Source organism: Paramormyrops kingsleyae, chromosome 1 (genome assembly GCF_048594095.1).
Source record: "Paramormyrops kingsleyae isolate MSU_618 chromosome 1, PKINGS_0.4, whole genome shotgun sequence".
Taxonomy (NCBI): Eukaryota; Metazoa; Chordata; class Actinopteri; order Osteoglossiformes; family Mormyridae; genus Paramormyrops; species Paramormyrops kingsleyae.
This window is the reverse complement of record NC_132797.1, coordinates 35,198,771-35,219,231: the sequence shown is the minus strand read 5'-3', so window position 1 is coordinate 35,219,231 and position 20,461 is coordinate 35,198,771. Positions and strand designations below refer to the sequence as shown.

The 20,461-nt window shown below is 45.3% G+C and overlaps 1 protein-coding gene across 2 annotated transcripts in view; it reads left to right on the top strand.

The window, feature by feature from the left end:
- Positions 1 to 18,470, top strand: part of cdk15 (cyclin-dependent kinase 15) — a 30,216-nt gene extending 11,746 nt beyond the window's left edge. For both annotated transcript variants that reach the window (XM_023806022.2, XM_023806020.2), the window contains 9 exons: positions 27 to 121; positions 244 to 306; positions 1,193 to 1,316; positions 2,499 to 2,619; positions 3,518 to 3,611; positions 5,039 to 5,102; positions 10,168 to 10,216; positions 13,393 to 13,535; positions 16,352 to 18,470. In XM_023806022.2, coding sequence (XP_023661790.1) covers positions 27 to 121; positions 244 to 306; positions 1,193 to 1,316; positions 2,499 to 2,619; positions 3,518 to 3,611; positions 5,039 to 5,102; positions 10,168 to 10,216; positions 13,393 to 13,535; positions 16,352 to 16,464 — 866 coding nt within the window. In that variant the 3' untranslated portion in view covers positions 16,465 to 18,470. The remainder of the gene's footprint in view (positions 1 to 26; positions 122 to 243; positions 307 to 1,192; positions 1,317 to 2,498; positions 2,620 to 3,517; positions 3,612 to 5,038; positions 5,103 to 10,167; positions 10,217 to 13,392; positions 13,536 to 16,351) is intronic.
- Positions 18,471 to 20,461: the final 1,991 nt, after the last annotated feature.

The following is a 20,461-nucleotide window of genomic DNA, read 5'->3' as shown; positions in this document are numbered from 1 at the left end:
AGCCCTTATTCTTGTGAGCTTTCCAGCCTCTCTGCTGAAGGGCCTGAAACACGCCAACATCGTCCTTCTGCATGACATCATTCACACGCGAGAGTCGCTCACCTTCGTCTTTGAGTATGTGGTAAGTTCGAGGCCTCACTTTGTCTATATTCAACTCCCCCAGTGATTTGGCCTGTAAGTCTCACACCACTTACACAAGCATTTACCTTGTTGACCTACTGTCTCTCAATTTCGCTTCTCCAGCAAACAGACCTAGCCCAGTACATGACTCAACACCCAGGGGGACTGCACTCCTACAATGTGAGGGTAAGGGTATATCATTGCCTGGACCTGTGACGTCACTTAAATACTGACCAATAGGGATCGTGGGTGTTTGCTTTAAATTATTATCATGATCTCTCACTTGAAGGACTGCTTAGGGTGTGAGAGATACCAGGCCAGTGTACTCCGGCTCAAATATCCAGCTTGTTAGATACACACATATGCACATATGTACACAGACTGCCAGGGTAGGATTCCTTTTAGGTAGACTTCCTGACTCCCCATCACCATACAAATTTATCATGTATGTATCTATCATGAAGCAGTTAAAACCTTGATATAACATGCAAGACTGTGTTAATAATTTATATTGACTGTGAGTGCTGGGGAGCAGGGGGTATACCCAGTGTTAGAGTGTCTGTGTGTGTGTGTGCGCTGTCAAGGCCTTCAGGATAGTTGGGCTTCTTACTGGGGCCAAAGTCAACATAGAAATAGTTGCAGGATGACTCTTAACACGAGAGTTGATTGGTAAGATCTGCTTACCTGGCCGCTGCTGAAGAACTGGACCCCCGGAGCAGCCTGATTCCATGTGCTTTCCTTCTAATGAACTCTGACAGGCAGCTCAAAGGAGCTGCAGATGCTCTCTGTCCGATTAGCCTGGGAAATGGGAAGCAGGTGTACATATCAAAGGTAAGCATCTGGAGGTTCTGAGGCAGGATTTAGACCATGAAATAAGATACGCTAAACCATCACCGGCTCATTGAAAGGTCACACTCATGGCACATGACTGGGGAGAATGTGTAATTTTACTTTATTTATCTTTTGCTCCAATCAATTGCTGCAATGAGCCTTAAAAGCCATATGTCTCTGCTCTTCTCCTAACACATTCTCACTTTCTTCTTGTACATCTTCATCCCTCTCCTTTTGCCAGATCTTCATGTTCCAGCTACTCCGAGGTCTCTCCTACATCCACGGGCGTAGGATCCTTCACCGTGACCTCAAACCTCAAAATCTGCTCATCAGCTATTTGGGAGAGTTGAAGCTTGCAGACTTCGGTAGGCTCTAGACAACCAGACCTATTACATTGACTGCAAGAGGCCTCAAGCTCATGTAGGCCAACAAATGGAGGCTTGCATTAACAATATAAAGGTCATGTGTTCAAATTCCAGGGAGCATCCATGAATTGTGACCCTTCCCTAAGGCACTTTGATAAAAGCATCAAGTAAATATAAAGACAGAAATTGTGGATGGCACTACAAGGGTGCAGTGTCCTTCATAAAGCCCCCAAAGATGACTTGGTCCCACAACTCCAAAAAATGTGAACATTTTGTTTTAATGTGTTTGGCAAGTGAACACCTCATCTTTTTGAACTAAATGTGAAACAGACAGAGCATAGAGGTTTTCAGAAATGAATGCAACATCTTCTCACATAACTCCAATATTTTATGGTCAATTCTCGAGACTCCAAACAAAGCCAGATATGTTTTTATTCCAATCTCTTCAGTACAGCCTTTTAAACCCCTGTCAGCAATTCACTCTCCAAATCAATGAAAAATAACAAGGCTGCTGCAGAGCAGAATTGAGGGAATCTTTGATCTTTTTGTCCTACTATACCTCTGTGATAATCCCAAAACCTGACTGTATCCATCAGGAGAAAGCTCTAAACAGCTGAGTGAGACTGAGTGAGACTTCAGTGTCAGATACCGTGCCCTTAGATTACACCATCAAGGCTGGCTCTTTAGCACAAGCTTTTTGGGTTAACTTTGGGTGAACGTGGGTCTTTAAGATCAATGTTTCTGGTTTCTAACATGCCTCCCTCCTTTTTTTCCCATTTGGAGTTATCAGACAATCAGACATCTCTGTAAACCATAAAATAAGTGGAGAAAAGTTTATTGTGTGTTTATCCTTTGTAGTTTTGTGTTTGCCTTAAGCCGTGATCCCCTCTAGAGCTTAGACAAGGAAAGTGACATCACACCCAATCTGTGAAAGCAGTCAAGGGACTATAGGAACCACAGTCTCTCAGACATAGTCTCTGGTGTCAACTGATATGTTCTAGAAGTTCTAGTGTCAGGCTTCAGCTCAGAGTCATTCAGACCATCCCAGGGTCTGCTTCCTAACAGAAGTAACTCAATCTTTTCCAATGTCAATCTCCTTCAATGTTATTTAGCAGTCTGTTGATAGTATATTGGGCTGTTCCATTGTCCAGTTCCAACCTTAAAAGAGATGCTTATTCTCAGGTCTGGCCCGTTCCAAGTCCATTCCCAGCCAGACCTACTCCTCTGAAGTGGTGACACTATGGTACAGACCCCCAGATGTTTTGATGGGCTCCACTGATTACTCCACAGCTCTGGACATCTGGTAAGGGACTGTCACCCTTAAGGGCCAGGGCTCAGCCTAGGCGACTCATCAACCTCATTGTTGAAAACCATCTCCAAACTGAAAAGTCTTACTAGCAATTGAGAACGTTAGGCCGCAAAGACTTTCACTTGTGAGCCTTTCCCACTGCCTTTCTCTGGTAAATTATGTTGCCTTTCTAATAAAAGTTTTATTTCTTTGGCTGGAGAAGACATCCCTTGAAGGATATCTAGTTAGCACACAACTTCACATTAAAAACAAATGTTTGGAAGTTGATAAGAAGGACAACTTTTCCATCAATAGTTGGCATAGCAGTGTAAACACACATATAAATAAATATGTTAAAATCAGCCTGCTTATTAATCATAGTGGGATGGTGTTTCTAACATAATGCCAAGCATTACTGAGATTTAAGACTGCACAAATCTGACATCTTGAAGTCTACAAACTCGGATTCCATGATGATGATGAAGATACAACAATGAATAGATATGTCATCTGATACACATTTATTTATTGATGATATTATGTTCAAAAGACCCAGTGTTTTTCCTCCTATGCTGTAACACAGACATACAATGTGAAGCATATTATGGTATAAGCAAAGTATTTAATAATTTGCTGGTCAATCCTGTCTTTAGTTTAGTTTAGTTTATATTTCATATAACACTGAACAGCCATGGAGAACATTTGTTTCTTAAATATTTCATCATCCTCATATGTCATTCCTATCTGCTGAGGTATGATGTTTTAACCTCTGGGATTTCTCTGCAAAACCCCAGCCCAACCTTCTTCTGGTGCTGCTTAAAAAGACATGCCTGCCAAAAAGTGAGAGCTAACGCCTGTAGTGTTGCATATGCAAATAAAACATAGACCAGCAATGTATTCTGTTTTATTGTAGGGGTGCTGGCTGCATTTTTATTGAGATGCTCCAGGGGGCACCAGCGTTCCCAGGGGTAGCAGATGCTTTTGAGCAGCTGCAGAAGATCTGGGCAGTGAGTATAAATCCTTCTGCTCTCCTGTTTGTGTCTTACTCACCCAAATATTTGATCAAATCACTGTGGAATCGCTACACAAATTGTGTAACACTGATAAGCACTGACTGAGTCATAGAGTAATTCTAACCGTAAGGAACAATAAAGTATACCTACTTACTAATAAAGTATTGGATTTATTGTATTCCCAAATAAGTCAAAGGTGAATCTTACAAAATCCAGTGATTTCATTATTTTTTATTATGTTTGGAACATGCACTAAATAATTGCACGTTTCTTTTTGCCAAGTAAATACATGTCATGTTTTATTTGTAGAATTTGCTCATTTTATCAGAGCGATTTTCCATGGATGTGAGGATCTGTAGTTCAGATAAATCTAAGAATCTGCAAAGCTGCAACCCCAAAGGTGATGTAAGCGGTCAACAGAAGCATCGCGCCAACTCTCTGTTTAAGTTGAACAAAAAAGTTATTTCATTTGGTTTTGTAGAGAATATGTTTCAGTAAATACAAAAAATATGATTTCTTAACATATCAATTTGTGAGTTTGTTATAATAGCAACTGTCAGTACAGTCAACTGTAGATTTGAGTCGTGCATGCACTGCCAATCTGAGTGGGCCGTGTTCAGCTATTAAATATTGTGAGAACATCTGAATTTTGGGGTGGATGTGCCCCCCCCCCATTATATATTAAAATTACAGCCTTGATTCAAGCAATAAAAGACTTCAGAGGTTCTGCCAAACCTGCGCCCTTAAGCTTAGGCTCATCTCATGTATTTGCATATATTTCCATAAAATGGCTGATTACCTTTCATTTCCTGTGTTGACACTAGCAAAGTCCTTCACAGGAACTGGGCTTATACGGTACTTTTTGGTTGCTTTCGTCTTGGGCGTTCAAGACTGGCACATGCGAGACTCAGATGGACGGTTGACTCAAATCCCGTAGTGAGTGAAATATGTCTTTCGATGTTAACTGTTAGAGGCGTGTCGGTTTAATTTTTTTGAATTGGTCTTGCTCAGCTACTTCATGTTTTATGGTAGCTATGTTGTGTGATTTTGTGTTATATAGCCACCTGCTCATCAGAAAGGCAGGGCGTAGAGAGTAAGCGGGGAGGACCTATGTTTTGTTGACTGAAATTGATCACCAAGGAAAGTAATATTATGGTGTCATTTTGATACTTTTTCACATTTCTTTTTTGTATGTGAAGCATGTTGAATGATGATACCAGTTTTAACATATGGGAAAATGAGTTAAGGAATTAATTTTAACTTCAGTGGTTTTGGATGCACATCATGCAAAAAAATTTCCACACTCAACCTTTCTGCGACATTTCAGTATTTGAAGTCACTGTTTTGTTTTAGAATATATACAGAGCATGTGGTGGCTGAGTTTGCAGCTCTTTTTCTTTTTCTTAATTCCTTATCCTCAGGTGCTGGGCGTTCCAACAGAGGAAACCTGGCCTGGGGTCAGTGAGCTGCCCAATCACAAACCAGGTTAGAGTCCACCTAGTCTATCTCGTTTGTAGTCAAAATATATCAGGACTGGGTTCTAATATGCAACATGATAGGTGACTGTGAAGATTAGCCAGGCCAGTCCTCATTCTCGCCACCAGGGGGCAGCAAGGGACAGCAGGAAAATACTGCCCAATTGATGGTTTTGATACTGAAACAGCTGCCATGTGAAGAGTATAGATAGGAGGAGCAGTGAGTCTTTTGGGAAAGGGTGGAAGTGAAGTCTTAGTGTTAGCAGTTCAGGGTGCTGCTCCCAGCTAAACAAATAGTCTAGGGGCTATTCCATTACGAGAGCAGCGCGTTTGAAGGGATTTGTTTTTTCAAGTGGATATATTTAAGGATGTCAAAGAAGGAGCATAGTCAGGAACAGACATTCCCTCCCACTATTAAATTTGTTATAAACTAGAATAGATAATTGTAATAGCTTGTTCTTCCATCTGGATTCCTATACTCCCAGTTATTAACTTTTGTCATATGTCAGGAAAATCAGAACATTCAGTGACGGCTCTGAGTCTAGGTCGTTCCTTCTGGAATTGGCTGGCTTGAGATCTCTGGATTCCTTCAGCTTGTCAAAACCAACGTTATCAATATAATGCAGTCCATGGAATTGTGCCTGTGCGATTACAAATAATGAATATAGGATATTACAATATCTTTGCATAAAAAGCAGGGAATTATGGGTAAGCTCAAATATTCCTATATGCACCCTGACCTAAGTCATTAGCAACTATGAAACCATTAATTCATCTGCATACCACCTACTCATTCTGAGGCAATAGAGTCTCTGCCGTGATTTCTCTCATTAAAGCCTCCCCATCTTTTCAAATGCTCTGACTAATGCTGAAGTTTAGTAGAACTTGCCGATAATTATGATTACCTGAATTTATGTAATTAGTAGTGAGGGAGGTGTTCTGACTAATGAGAGAATAGAGAGTAATACTGATCTATTTATCCTGAAGGTATATTGGCCGGGTGTGATGTAGCTCTAATGCTGTCAAAATATAGCAAACAAGCTAATTACATAAATACAGAAATAAAGCATAAAAACTGGACAAAATATTCCCTGCAGCGATCATTCTATCTCCCCCAGGCACTCTCCCATTGACTGTGCTTTGTCAGTGTCTGTGTCTGCAAGATAATGTATTGAAAATATAAGCTCCATAATCACTATTGTTTTACCTACTTCTCAGATTATTCCAAAGAAAATGCTGCTTCATTTCCATGTATCTTCCCTTTGGGATTAATCATTAATTGATGCCCAGGTTAAAACTGCCTAGGCCTTCACGAGAAATCCATGCTTGTTTTGACAAATTAAATTTGATTTGAATCTAAAATAACTAAAATATAAGTCATTTGAAAACAATTAAAAAAAAAAAAAAAAAAAAAAACATAATTTATTTATACTATATGTTCCATCAAAAATGGAACATTCCTAAAGGTCTGCATGCCCCAGCTCCCTATTGCTCTCTGAAGCTCGGACATCTTGCATAGAGTGCAGGGCAGCCTAATGATCCATGACGGCCAGCAGCCACGAATAAGGCAGGGCGGGCATCTTATGGAAATCCATTAACGTCGTACAGTCTGAGCTTGGTTACAGATACGTGCAAGGCCTGTGGTGAGTCGTGGTGATGCGTCTGCAGTGGTGTCCCGCACCCCTCGGCACGCCCCCTTTGCTGGCCGGGGGCCTCTGCGATGCCCCCTCCCACCCCTTCCACTGCCCCCTCACTGACATGGCGGCGGGCAGCAAGACCTGCCAGCCTTGGCACTGAAATATGTCAGCCTGTAATTCTACACAGCTGTACCCACCTTGTCTAATGCCAGTTCACACATCTGCTATCTCCCCACGGCTTTCTGCTCTTTTTAGGATCTAAATGCACATACACACACACATGCTCGCACACACACACACGCGCACACACACGCACATGTAGGGTATACATATCCTTATGGGGACCGCTCATTCATTTTAATTGGAAAAATGCTAACGCTAACTATGACAACCTTAATTAACCCCTACCCTGCCCTAACCACAATCATAAGTAACCTAACAAAATACAAGAGTTTTTGCATTTTTAGTTTTTTCATAGCAGTCACCGAGTTTTATAAAATAGAGGAAACCGGTCCCCATAAGGGAAAAAAAACGGATATTTATCACGTTATGGGGACATTATGTCCCCATAAGGATAGGTAAACCCGCTCACACACACACACGCACACACACACATGCACGCACACACACGCACACACACACGCACACACATGCATGCACACACACACGCACACACACACATGCACGCACACACACACACACACACACACACACGCACATGCTTCCCATCTCACTAGCTGTACCATCATCTCTGGCAAATTAACAAAATCAGGTTGAGGAAAGAAAAAAAATGTCTGCAGCAACTCGGTTTACAATATAATGATTTCCTGCTGAAAAGAAATTAATCAAACTGTAATTGCACCCACAGAAAAAAATAAAATGCTGTCCAGCTGGCCAGCTTCCAATCATGACATGGCCTGTTCCAAAAGCGAGCAACTTTTTAGGCAGAGAGGCAAGCGAGCGGACATGGTGTGGACCAGGAGATGTAACCTCTGGTCAGAGTCACGTAGGAATTTCCTCTGTAGCCAGCTGACAGGCTAAGGAACCAGGGCTGAAACTGTGACTGAGGTCATGGCTCCATTTGAGCTGTACAAACAAGCCATGGTTTAAAACACCCGCCCATCATGTCTGGCTCTCTCACATCTTGTTGAAGATGCCATTTTTTATGGAGATTCTTCTTCTTTCTGGGTTTGGCCACTAGCAGCTTTTAATCATGACCATCTATCGCCATGTGACCTGCGCCTGCAATGTCATCTAGGAAAAATGAACCCGGTCATGGAATGAAGTCCATCGGGGAGGAGATGCTGCAATAGGGCCTGGCGTGTGTCAAGCAGCAGATACCTCAGACACAGATCCCACAGAAGGTCAGCGTGACTTTGGTACACACGCCCCTCATCCCGTAACTGGCCGAGCATCATCCTGAGATGGGATCGCAGAAGGGGGAGGGGGAGGGCCGGGAGGACACGCAGGCGTCGTTGTGGGGGGGATGCTGTGCTGGTTTTTTCCACATACAGCTGCAGTGTACAACATTCAGCAGCCAGTGAGCCAGTTCCCTGGAATTCTGTGTAATTCTGGATGGAGCATGGAGTACGCAGCTGAGGAGCAGAAATGAGCGTGCTGTCGTGCCCCTGGCAGGCAGGCACACCTAGAGACACGCGAGCTTGTGACACGCTGACGCGCAGCATCGACCACACGCGTGTGCGCAAACACATTCACGATGATGGATCGCGGTCCAGATGTTCCACACGCACTGGCTCCCAAAACCAGACACATGCAGCCCTTCGGAACAAAGCGAGTCTCTTTAGCCCTGGGGGATGCTGTTGCCAGACGGTGCCCCAGAATGAATACAGAGCGAGTAAATCCAAAGCCGTCGGGGCTTTGAAACATAGCTTTTGCCAGGTTGCTTACAGTCTCTGTAAAATGGCATTGAAGTTTAAGCATAAAAACAGATAAAGGCAGCAATAAAGACCATTAGGCATACAAATGAAATGGGGGGGGGGCAGTACAAAGAGGGAGAGCGAACAAATTAATTAGGCAGCAAGTGGAGTTTCACAACGACCAGGTAACAGGCCGAGTGTGGAGAAGAGGCCCAGGCAGAGGCCGATGCAGTGCGAGTGTTCATGTTACCCCACAGAGAAGGGTCTCTCACTCCTGTCCTCTCAGGAGGGGGGGGGCAGCTGCAGGCGCAGTGCGAGTGTTCATGTTACCCCACAGAGAAGGGTCTCTCACTCCTGTCCTCTCGGGAGGGGGGGGCAGCTGCAGGCGCAGTGCGAGTGTTCATGTTACCCCACAGAGAAGGGTCTCTCACTCCTGTCCTCTTGGGAGGGGGGGGGGGCAGCTGCAGACGCAGTGCGAGTGTTCATGTTACCCCACAGAGAAGGGTCTCTCACTCCTGTCCTCTCGGGAGGGGGGGGCAGCTGCAGACGCAGTGCGAGTGTTCATGTTACCCCACAGAGAAGGGTCTCTCACTCCTGTCCTCTCGGGAGGAGGGGGGGGCAGCAGCCACACTGGGAGGGCCAGACTGAGCAGCTTTCAGCAGCACACCAGGGTGGCCCAGGGAGGTACCGCAGTGGTGAGAGGCCGCGGGTTTTGAGGGGACGGCTGGGGGGCTGCGTGCGTCATCATGCCCCCCCCCCGCCCCCATGCCCACCGTTCGCAAGCCGCCTTAAAGGGTCTCACCTGAAGCTTTGATCCTAATGACTCGACACTGAGGACTAAAATAACTGCGAGGCGTGTGAAGGCCAGTGCAGCTGCTTATTAGCGGCGGCTGCTGACGTTTCTGTGCCGTGACGGGAAGCCATGTGAGCTCATCCGATCCCAGCAGATGGCTGCTTTTATCACAGACAAACCCATGTGACCCGAAATCTTTCACTTACGCCGCACTGCATTGTGACGGTTTTATTGTGACACGCAGTTTGTTGCAACAACTGGAAGAAGTCCATCAGGAGCCATGGCTCAGTACTCAGTACTCAGTACTCAGAAACATCTGCCTCCCACATCTGGGAGGACTGATTAGAGTTAAACCACAGCACCTCCTGGTAAGCCAGGAAATCGAAGCTCAGGTTACTGCGCCCACGTTCCCATAACAGCGTCTGATTAAGCATGCAGAAAAAACAGTAACGCACAGACATCACTGGCTGGACATTAGGGCAATGCAGTTACTCATAGTCACTGTGGTGAGAAGCAGCTAAATGCCACTTGAATAAGATGTTTGGATTTTTGTAAGAATAATTGATCTGTGAGTGAGTGAGTGAGTGAGAGTGAGCCAGCGAGTGAATGAGTGAGTGAATGAGAAAAAGTTTCTTAAGGGATGAAAAGAGGAGTCATTTAAAGGTTTAAGGATTACAGTATCGGCTCATTTGCTGTCTGCTTTATGGAGGCGTTTGCGTTGTGTCAGTCAGATATTGACCTTTGACATCCTTTTCCTCCTTCCCACAGAGTGGTTTCTCCCTTGTGAGCCGCAGCAGTTCCGGAATGTTTGGAAAAGGTATCGCTGAAGCAGCACGCTGGCAAATACGTCCCACACAGATAAAGCCTTTCACCCTGCAGGGTCTGTGCCGTGTGTGTGTGTTTAGTGAGACTGAATATATGTACATATCTGTGTGCATGATGAGGCAGCAAACTAATGGACGTAAGTGCAGATCCCATTACGGAACATGTCTTTCATTTAAGCAGTATTTGTCAAAAGGGTGTTTTTTGGGAGGTGTAAAGAGGAGCGGCTTTGTGAGCACTGTGGATATTTGTGTCCCCAGCACAGTGACATCCTGCTTCCATTCAGTGCCACAGGAAGAGAAATGCATTTGCTGAGTGCTTCAATTCACAGGCAGTCTTTCCCTGGTGATGGACTGGATCCTGCACAGTATATCAAATTGCATAGAAAATTATTATTATTATTATTATTATTGTTATTATTATTATTATTATTATTTTACAGACCCCCCCCCCAACACACACACTGTTACACCATGATTTCTTCTCATTATACTCACACACACAGAGTACCAAAGACGGTGCGCACTGATTTACGAACAGTTGCCGGATCACCTTTATGTCAATAGGAATATAGTGCCACACATACATGAATTTACAGGAAAGCTGGGCAGCTACATCGGCCTATAGCAATGCAGGTGTAACACTACCCCAGTAATGACACATGTAAGCCACACTCGGCCAGAGCTCAGCTACAGAATAACAAACAGTGCGGGGGGGGGGGGGGGGTACAACTCCCCAGCATGCCTGCTGAGCCCCCCCCAGGTGCCCAAAGGGCGCTGACCGAGCAGGGTGGAAATTTACAGCAATGTCCTCTTACTGTAGACGGCTTTTTCCACTGGACAGGAGATCGGCTGGGAGGCAGAAAGGAGAAGCTCGTGGGACAGGGTGGGGAGACTGGAAAGGGGGCGGGGGGGGGCACAGGGGAGGGTGCGAGTACTGCTGCAGTTTGCTGATGTTCCTTTGGGCAGGTTTTCAACCAGAATTGCTCCTGTAAATACAAACAAACGGACAAAAACGTACAAGCACCCCTGTTAAAAATTTATTGACAAAAAGAGAAATGAAAAACAACCAGAGAAAATGCAGGTGGCAAATGATCAAACGTATGTATCAGGCGGCATAAGGCTGAGACCTGAGGGGTGAATGGAGAGTAACTGACATAACTAATGTCATGATGATCATTAAAGAATTCACCGTCATGCCTGTTTAAGGGACTATATGATTATAGAGTACAGGGCCACAGTACACGAAAATAATGCACCAAAACAAATTTACCATCCGATCATGAAGTACTATGTATGATTCTGCATATGTTTTTTAGGTCCATATTCTATCACCACAGAAAACTCCAGCTCAAAATGTAATACAAATTCTATCTTTGGTAGTCTTTTAATATCAGTTATGAATATGAAACTGTTAAAATATACATCTCCTATAAATAACTGAAGACAACTGCAGTCCACTTGGAGCTTATTCTTATTTTTTGACATGCAACTTTGTCAACAATATGCAAATATAAAAAAATACAGTACTATTCAAACGTAAGAAGCCCCTGACACTGTATGAGGCTGGAAGAACAATGGAGAGGTGGTTAAATGTGACGTGATTAAACGTGAGGTTCTGCGTTCTCACATTTGGCCATCGAGAGCCAGGCTGATGCTGAGAATTCTCCATTTTAAATAGACGTGCCACAGAAAACCTTTAAGAAGCTTCTCCTGTAGAGAAGAACAGGATATTATGCGTGCTCACATGTTCATTGTTGGAATTACATTCCCCTGAACAGGGAGGAATTGTTTCAGAAATAATGACAATGTGGCAGCACATTGGCTTGGTCAGTGAGAGCCGCGGCTCGGGCTGGTGGAGTCGTCCGGGTAGCCAGATGGCCGTCCTGCGCGGTGCTTGTGTGCTCATCAAAGGCCCTCTCTTCAGCTGGTCTCGTTCACATAGTGCTAGAAAGAGAGCAGAGCGATAGGAGAGAAAAGGCGAGCGAGAATGTGGGGGGGGCGGGGGGGGGGGCACGGTGGTGATGCGAGATCCACAGGGAGCTTGCATTTGGATTTTAATGCAATCCCATTTAACTTTGATTTAAAGGATTTTTTCATTTCTGTTTACCACCACGAATCTAATTAAAAAGACCCCCTACAGAGACACAATTTTAAAATAAACTAATTTGATAGAGGAGGCTTTTAAGACAAGCCAGGAAGTAAGCAGCAGAGACCGAGGGCATGTCGGAAGCCTAAATGCCGGTGGGATGCAGCGGATGGACACAGTAAACACTACCAGAGAGTCGTGGAGAGAGACTGGAACGACATTAGGCCCATTGTCAGTATGTTATGTTATTGTGGTATGATAAAGTGCTAAATTATACATTAATGAGAATCTCTAAGCTTCCGGTGGAGGCTTGTAACTGCATTAGCAATGGCCGTATCAAAGCAGCGCCCTCCGCAGCTGCATGTGGGCGGCGGGGTGGGGGCGGCTCCAGCAGGCAGCTGCCCGCTGATGGAATGCCGGGGGGGCAGCTGGCAGCGGCGTGTGGGGCAGGGCTGCGCTAACGTTCCCCGTGAGGCCGCCGCTACGTGGCTTTTTCACTGCCTCCCAGCACGAGGCTGACTAATTTCAGCCGTCACCTGCTTTAGGAAGCGCAAATAATTTGCTGATTGGGGCCATTTTCACTCAGGCACCTTCCTGTAGCCTGTGAATGCCACTGGGTGACATATTCTGTCGTCACGTCCATCCATCCATCTTCCAGGTGCATTTCTTGGACAGCATCATGGGTTCTGTCAAAGTAACGACTTAAAATACTTTTCCTTATGTAAAAGCTGGGCGAGGCTGCCCCCCCCCCCCCACACACACCGGGAAGCAAGGCTGCATTGCTGTGTGCACTTTTCAGCATGCTCTGACTTGGTTTGTTTAGTCATTTAGGGAGACACCTTTCCTTCTGAAATGGTAACAACTTTATTCATTAGCATAATATTGTCAATCTATGTAGTTGATGGCTTCGAAGGTTCAGCTCTGTAGGTTTGAGTTGTGTCGGATCTCTGGCCTGTATGGCTGATGTATCTGTAGGAGCTGCTTGTGCTGTCTGTGAGGTTGCAGCCCTGCACACCCTGGTACTTACAGTACAGCTGTTGCATGTTTGTTGCAGTAACGCTGCCGGCTCTCCTCTCTCTGCAGACTGGGACAGCTGCCCTACAAGACGGAGGACCTGGCCCAGCTACTGCTAAGACCTGCCCCTCGAGACCGGATCCCTGCCCAAGATGCCTTGCTGCACCCCTACTTTAACACCCTGCCGCCGCCTCTGATGCACCTCAGAGACAGTATGTACTCGCAACCATACTTGAATATATGTCAGTACAGTACTCAACTGCACACTGCACAAACATGTACTTCATTAAGTATACTGCAGTAGAGAATACTACCTCATAACACAGGACAGCATTCTACATCAGCATGATTGATGCTTGATACATGCTTGAGCAATCTACATATCACACTACCGCATGGTACTTAAACCGGCAGAGTACTGTAGAGTACGGTTCAATATAATTTACAATTCTGCAGCACAGCATAATATATCATACAGTAGCAAACCTTAATAACTGTACAGGTAATTCATAAAATACTGCGAATGGCACAATAATTAGATATATTTTCTTTTAGTTGTGAAAATAAACATCCCAAGTAAACCACATTTATAAGGCATTTGTTAGTCAGGCACTGGAAAGCAGTTTACCAAGAGAAATATATTCTACTGTTACTGAGTTGTCTGTCAGTGTGACCTTGGGGGGGAAGAATCACTCGCACTCAGACCCCCCAGCCTCATTATCACAGGCAGATCGAGTTCAAAGGCTAAATGTGTGCAGGTTTTTGGGTGGGGGGGGGGGATGCGAGCCCCTGTTTCAGGTGCTCTCTGAGCCACACGGCCTGTCACTGAGCACCACTAAGTCGATACCTGCAGTCAGAGCACCACTGGGAAGTGGCAAAACTGCAGGAGCGTCTGTTGCTGTTAACAATGCGGATGAAAACCCACCGATGCAGCCAAGGACCCTAACCCTGCTTTTGTAGAGAGACAGAGATGAGACGCCGGAAGCGATTTAACCCAGGCGGCGTGCAGCCCCACCTCCTTGGCAGACAGCAGAATTAAGATGTTAAAGGACCTTTTTGGGGGGGATGCCAGGCTCTAATGAGGACTCATTATCACAGTGGTGTGCAACAATCAGAGGGACCCACAGAAAGGCAGACCACCCTTTACCCTGCCTTTATCCCCCCCCCAGCTCTCACCCACTGCCAGAAAAGCTCCCCACTGTCAAACACATCTAAACCGGCAAAAAACAATGTGGTATTTCATTTATATAATGACCCGTGGATGTAATTTATTCACCAGTTTCATTAACGCAGTTGGAATCTCAGAGCCTCGAAAACCTTCGGAGAAGAAAGACAGCAACTGCACCCGATCATGGCATCGGGGGCGAGGCTGAGCTGCGAAAGCCCCCAGCGCACAGGAAGCACAACACGTACAAAGCGGGCTCCAGCAGGAAATGGCAGCCTGTATTATCCCTGCGTATCAGCATCGGCACAGTCATCGTCCACACACGCTCCAACGTCTGAAACATCTACCCATATTTACACGTGAAAAGCAATAGGAAACTATTTTAATTTGTCTTTCACTTTGGAAACAGAGAAAAAAATTAATGCATTGCTTAAAAAAATGCATTAGAAATATTGGAAAAGGCTTTCTTTGGCTTCAATGGATCTGCTCCCTTGACCGCTGATAGCCACCACAGGAGGGCGCTGCAACAGAAAGACTCAGAATGAGTGTCCTCTGATCGTGGCCAGATCCCCGTAGCTTTTGCTTTTCATCAGCTAAGTTAGCAGCAGGGTCACCTGCAAATAAATCAGACACTCCTGAATGTAGATATCTGGAGCGGGAGCATTCTTCCTTCTGGTGCAGCTTTTCAAATCATCCTTCTCACTGAAGCCAAATCCACCAGACAAGCCTCTAGAGGAGTGTCATTATGTCAAAGTGGCATCCGTCACCACGGCTTGAGGAGCCACGGGTGTGATCCTGAAGGAAACATGGGATCGCGGTGCCCAGCCCCCCATTCCTCATGATCAGAGGCTTCCTTTCAAAGCCGCCTGCCTGCCTTAAAACACAGCACAGGTTTAATGGGCATCACCCTTGACCCTCTGCATCTCCATTTCTATTATCTCCTTCTCACAACCAGCGTTGAGACTTTGAAGGTTTCTCACAGAGTGAGGCATGTCTGAGACAGAGAGCGTTTTCCTTCGCGTGGCACCAGAATAGCTTTGAACGCTCTCCATGCCGGCTGCCCTGCCCTTAAAGGCCCTCTTCATAGCCTGGCTGCTGGGTGTTAGCCTGTTGCTAACCGCAGTGTCGATGTAACTGCTTCCTACGGAGAACAGAATGGCGCTTTGGCTGAGGTGCAGCGCTCACACCACACGGCACTCCGCTTTGGTCTGTACCTCCACACAGCTTCCAGACAAACCTTAATTACACACGGTTCAAAGTGCTCTTGCCCCAGCAGACTACTGTTGTTTTTTTTACTTTGTCTGGTGTGATGCTGTAACACTTTGAATTGGGCCACTGTAATGTTCCATGCATTTAAACATTCCTTACCCGGCCATTTATTTTGAGTTGCCGATTTTGTTTAGCCTTTTTTCGGAATAAGCTTCGCCTGCAGACTTCAAACATGGCGCTGCATTCCAGGACGCCTGGCTCTGTGTGTTATGTTTAGGGAGCAGAGAGCAGATAAAATCTTGCCACTTCCCTCCCTCCCGCTGTTTATCCCCAACGGGAACGTGAACGCATCGGCCCGCATAGCGTCTCGGCAAATCCCAGCTCCCCATGACCCAAGCCTCCCCGTCTCGGGGGGGGGGGGGGAGCACGGTGGGTGGCCTAATTACATCATTGCTCCGGCTGCCTCAGTATGTATGTGGCCCAGTGGACCCAAGGGGCCCAGAACCGGCAGCAAACCCAGCCAGTGGCATGACACCCCCCACCCACGCTCTTTGGTCGAGCTCAGTGAGACGTGCCGTATCTAACATCCGTGTCTGTGCGCCTGTGTTCTGCAAATAACAAATTGCCTTCCTCTCCTTTTGCGCCCGTCTGCAGCAGTGTCCATCTTCAAGGTCCCTGGGGTTCGACTGGAGGCGGAGGCCAGGGATATCTTCAGTCCTGGCGGGAGGATAAAACCCTCTCACACCCCCCTCACCAAGTGCTGGTGATCAGCCTCTGGCATCTGTGTAGCCACCCAAAACCCCTGGACATCAGCCCTCGTGGGAAGGACCACAACACACACCTCACCAGCATTCAGCCCTGTTTGTGCTTATCCCTGCGCCTCCAACAAATATCCCATGTGTAAGAAGACCACATGGGCAGAAAGTGGCAGTGTGGTGCTGAGGCTGGGGGGGGTCCTTGTGGTCCCCCTTGCAGACATCCCACCTTAGTGATATCGATTTCAGGGAGGCAGATGAGGGGCATCCGGAAGGGTGGGGCTGCTAGCCAATGCTTGGCTGGTATTACAGTAGTACCAGGGGGGTCAAATTTGCTGACCGGGGCTAGAGAGTGGTGATAAAATTTGGGATGATGTTATTGCCGGATAATTTCACCACCAACGACTGATTTACTGGACATTGCACATCATTTGCGGGTGTCGGGGAGCAGTTGTCAATTTGCGGGAGAGTCTGGGACCTTCCGGAAGGTGTGGGATGTCTGCCCTTGCCCCAAAGCTGATGGCCCACCATTACACCGGAGAGATGTGAGCCAGTATAGGCAGGCTAAGATGTGCAAATTATCCAGGGGTAGCTTCCTGTTTCCAAAACGGTTCCTAAAATTTTTAGAACATCAGGCTTTAGCTGTGTGTCCATTTTAGTGTGTTTGAGAAAAGAAAGACAGATGATGAGTGGAGAGATTTTTAAATGTTATTTTGCAGTTTGTACAGCTCCATTGTAAAATGAAGCCATAAATAATATGATATGTGACAAATCTCTCGTATGACTCACACTGTGTTTTATTTTGCAAGATGTATAAAAAAAAATAATAGCTACATGAGTAATAAGAACAGTTGTATATTTATATATTGAGTTCTGTATATCCATATATAAGAAGTATTGAAATTATAATACATTGACCAACACTACATAAGTGAACCTAAGCTTCCCAAACGTTTGCTGATTCCTACATGGGGAGAACGGGCAGCCTTGGCTGTTACTGTGTTTCCTCCACGAGGCCAAATGGACTTTATGCTGGTGCTCATTGAGAAGAAAGTGCATGTGCAGCTAGCCATGGAAACCTTGTCATGAAGCTTTGCATCTTGGGCTACCACGCAACACAAAGGCCAATGGTAAAAGGCCTCTGGGACTGGTGTATGCTGGGATGGTGATGGCCTGTCTGTGTATAGTCAAACTATGTATTATTTTGAATGCTAATGGGACAATTATTGGCATTGTGGGAGGGGTTAAATCTTCCGGGCCTTCTAGAGACATTTTGAGCTGCCAATGGTCTGCCCTCCTCCGCCCCCCAATATGCACTCATGTATTTTCAATACAGTAATTGGTTCCATGCAACTTTCTGCATAGGATTGAATGTATAGGACTGGATTGGTCATGGCTAAACTGATCAACAATGACAAAATATCTTACAAACCAAAGGATTTTGTTTGGTGAATTACAAATCTTGTTCCTGTAATTTTGAAGGTGCCTGAGTTTAAGGGTTTTCCCCTATGAGCGCATGGACATCAGTTCACCAAAGTGACCAGCTGTTTCCAGGAGAGTAAACTGCCTTGGGCCATGGAAACCACAGGCCTTTTTGGTCTAGTGCAAAGTGCCATGGACATCTTAGCACAAATGGAGTATTTTAGGAAGCTGGAGAGAATCCCTCATGCAAAACCGAGGCACAGTATTCTACACAGACCAGAAGGCAGTTTAGGGTGGCTAACCGTCATTCGTATAATCAAAATATTCATTCCTTGAAAGCAGAAGACTCTCATAATGAGTAAGAAGCATACTTTGGTGTGTTTCAAAATTCAAAATGAATTATGACTAGCAATATGAATTACAGCAGTGTTAATAAGGATGTACATGTTTTTCTTTGTATCTTCATGTATTTAAATCGTTACAGTGCACTAAGACTGTAAAATGCCCTTTTGTGTGTGTGGGCATCAGGGCAGCCTAATGAGACCTGATTGTGTGTCGCTTTGAACCAATGTTGACTAATAAAAGAGTATAAATGATGGTGTTCTTTATAGACTTGGATTTTAACTTTTGCCACATGTGATGATGAAATCCTTTATTATTTTTACAATTTTACTTGGCTGTTTGTCTGAATAAGTGCCCCACATGTCCAAGCACACAAACAGTCAAACTGACAACAATTGGTAGAGATCACTGCCAAGAGATATTTTGAAAACAGACTGAGGCTGCCAAGAATCCTTTGACTGCTGCAGATTGATGTAACTCTTTATTAAATTAAGCTTTTAATGACACAAATGAATTAAATTGCATTTGACGCTGATCAGTTTTATTGTTTGAATAACATCCCACGCTTAACATTACAGAAGTGCACGGTAAGTGTTTACAAATGATCGACTCAAGCAAAAAACTAACTACATATGTACTTGGAATTTCTTGTTTCAATGCGATTTACAAATTCTTGGTCTTCAAAGTTTGTCAGTTGATGAAGCTTTGGCGAGCATCTTTAGCAGGTCCCGGGGTAATACTGAAGGCTCCTATTGCACAATGGTCCCCTTTCTTTCCGGTAGTGAGAACCTGCTGCAGAAACAGCTCCGGAAGAGCAGCTTCCACGTAAACAAAGAAGAAAGGGACAGCAGCACTCAGGTATCTCTAGTTTCTACAAAGTGCTCAGCCTATAGGACTTTGGGCCAACTGAAATGCTAATAGGATTATTAGCCAAATGGTTCTAGTTTAGAGAGATTAGAAATTTAGGAATGTACTTATCTAGGAGGGGTATGGCGCTGGTGTCGGGGGAGGGATCATTGATGTGTCTTTGTTTTGTTTTGTTCATCCCTGTTATCTCTTTCAGTAATCTTTGGCTGGATTAAATTACATTTTTTAACTCTCTAAGTCAGTCAATTGTGTTGTTGCAATATCACGGAGAGATAAAAAGGATTTGGCATGAATTTATCTTTCATGTAAACTCTAAAGCTTTTGTTTTTAATTTATAAGTAGCTTGTAATAAGAAATTCCTAAGGAAATATAAAAACATATATATTTAAAAAACACGAAGTTGAGAAAGACATCAAAGCTGCATGTGATCACATTGAAGCCTATTACTAATCCTCAGAAAATGCTAAATAAAATGCGGTAACTCTCTACTTGAGGGGGTACAAATAACTGTTGCTCATTTACTCCTCAAGAACAAATCATGAAATAATATAGTTCCTGCATGAAATACATGAACCCTTATGACTGATTAATGATGAACCAACATGGGATCAGTACATAACTGACACTTTGTTTCTGGTTAATTAATACATTAAGTAAGGGTGTAGTACTACATTATTCATGCCCCCTCAAGTAAAGTTACCTAAAATCTTAACAAATGCCACATACTCAAGGAAATGTTTACGTCTTTATGGGATTTATTTAGTTTGGTAACATGTACCTAGACTATTAAACAAAGTAAAGTTTTAAATGGCTTGAATGGCATCAGTTTAGTGGTGAGATAATCGCAGGTACACAGGCACACAGGCACACAGGTACACAGGTACACAGGCACACAGGTACAGGCACACAGGCACACAGGTACACAGGCACACAGACACACAGACACACAGACACACAGGCACATGGACGCGCCGGTTACCAGCCTGACTCTCTATCTGTGCCCAGCCCCTGGTGGGGAAGCCTGAGCTCGTCAGTCATTTTTAGCAGCCCAGAGCCCAGCTCCCCGGTATGGCAGTGCCCCCCCCCCATGGGCACAGTGACCAGTCCTTTGGAATTCCAGGGGAGGCTGAAATCTTCTTCTCCACATCGTATGGGGGCAGGGAGCCACACCCTCTGCAGGCTAGGGCAGCGAACCCCACCCTGAGTGAAAGTTGTACGTGGTGTGCCCGGGGGCTTGGAAGGGCTGTCCATGGCTGAAGTATCTAACCCTGCAGAGCTGACCGCCCCCCACCCCCCCACACACGCCCCTGAGAGGGCTCCATCAGTGGGGGAAGGGTGGTGGGTGAGATAGGATGGGGAGACACACTAATCAAAGATC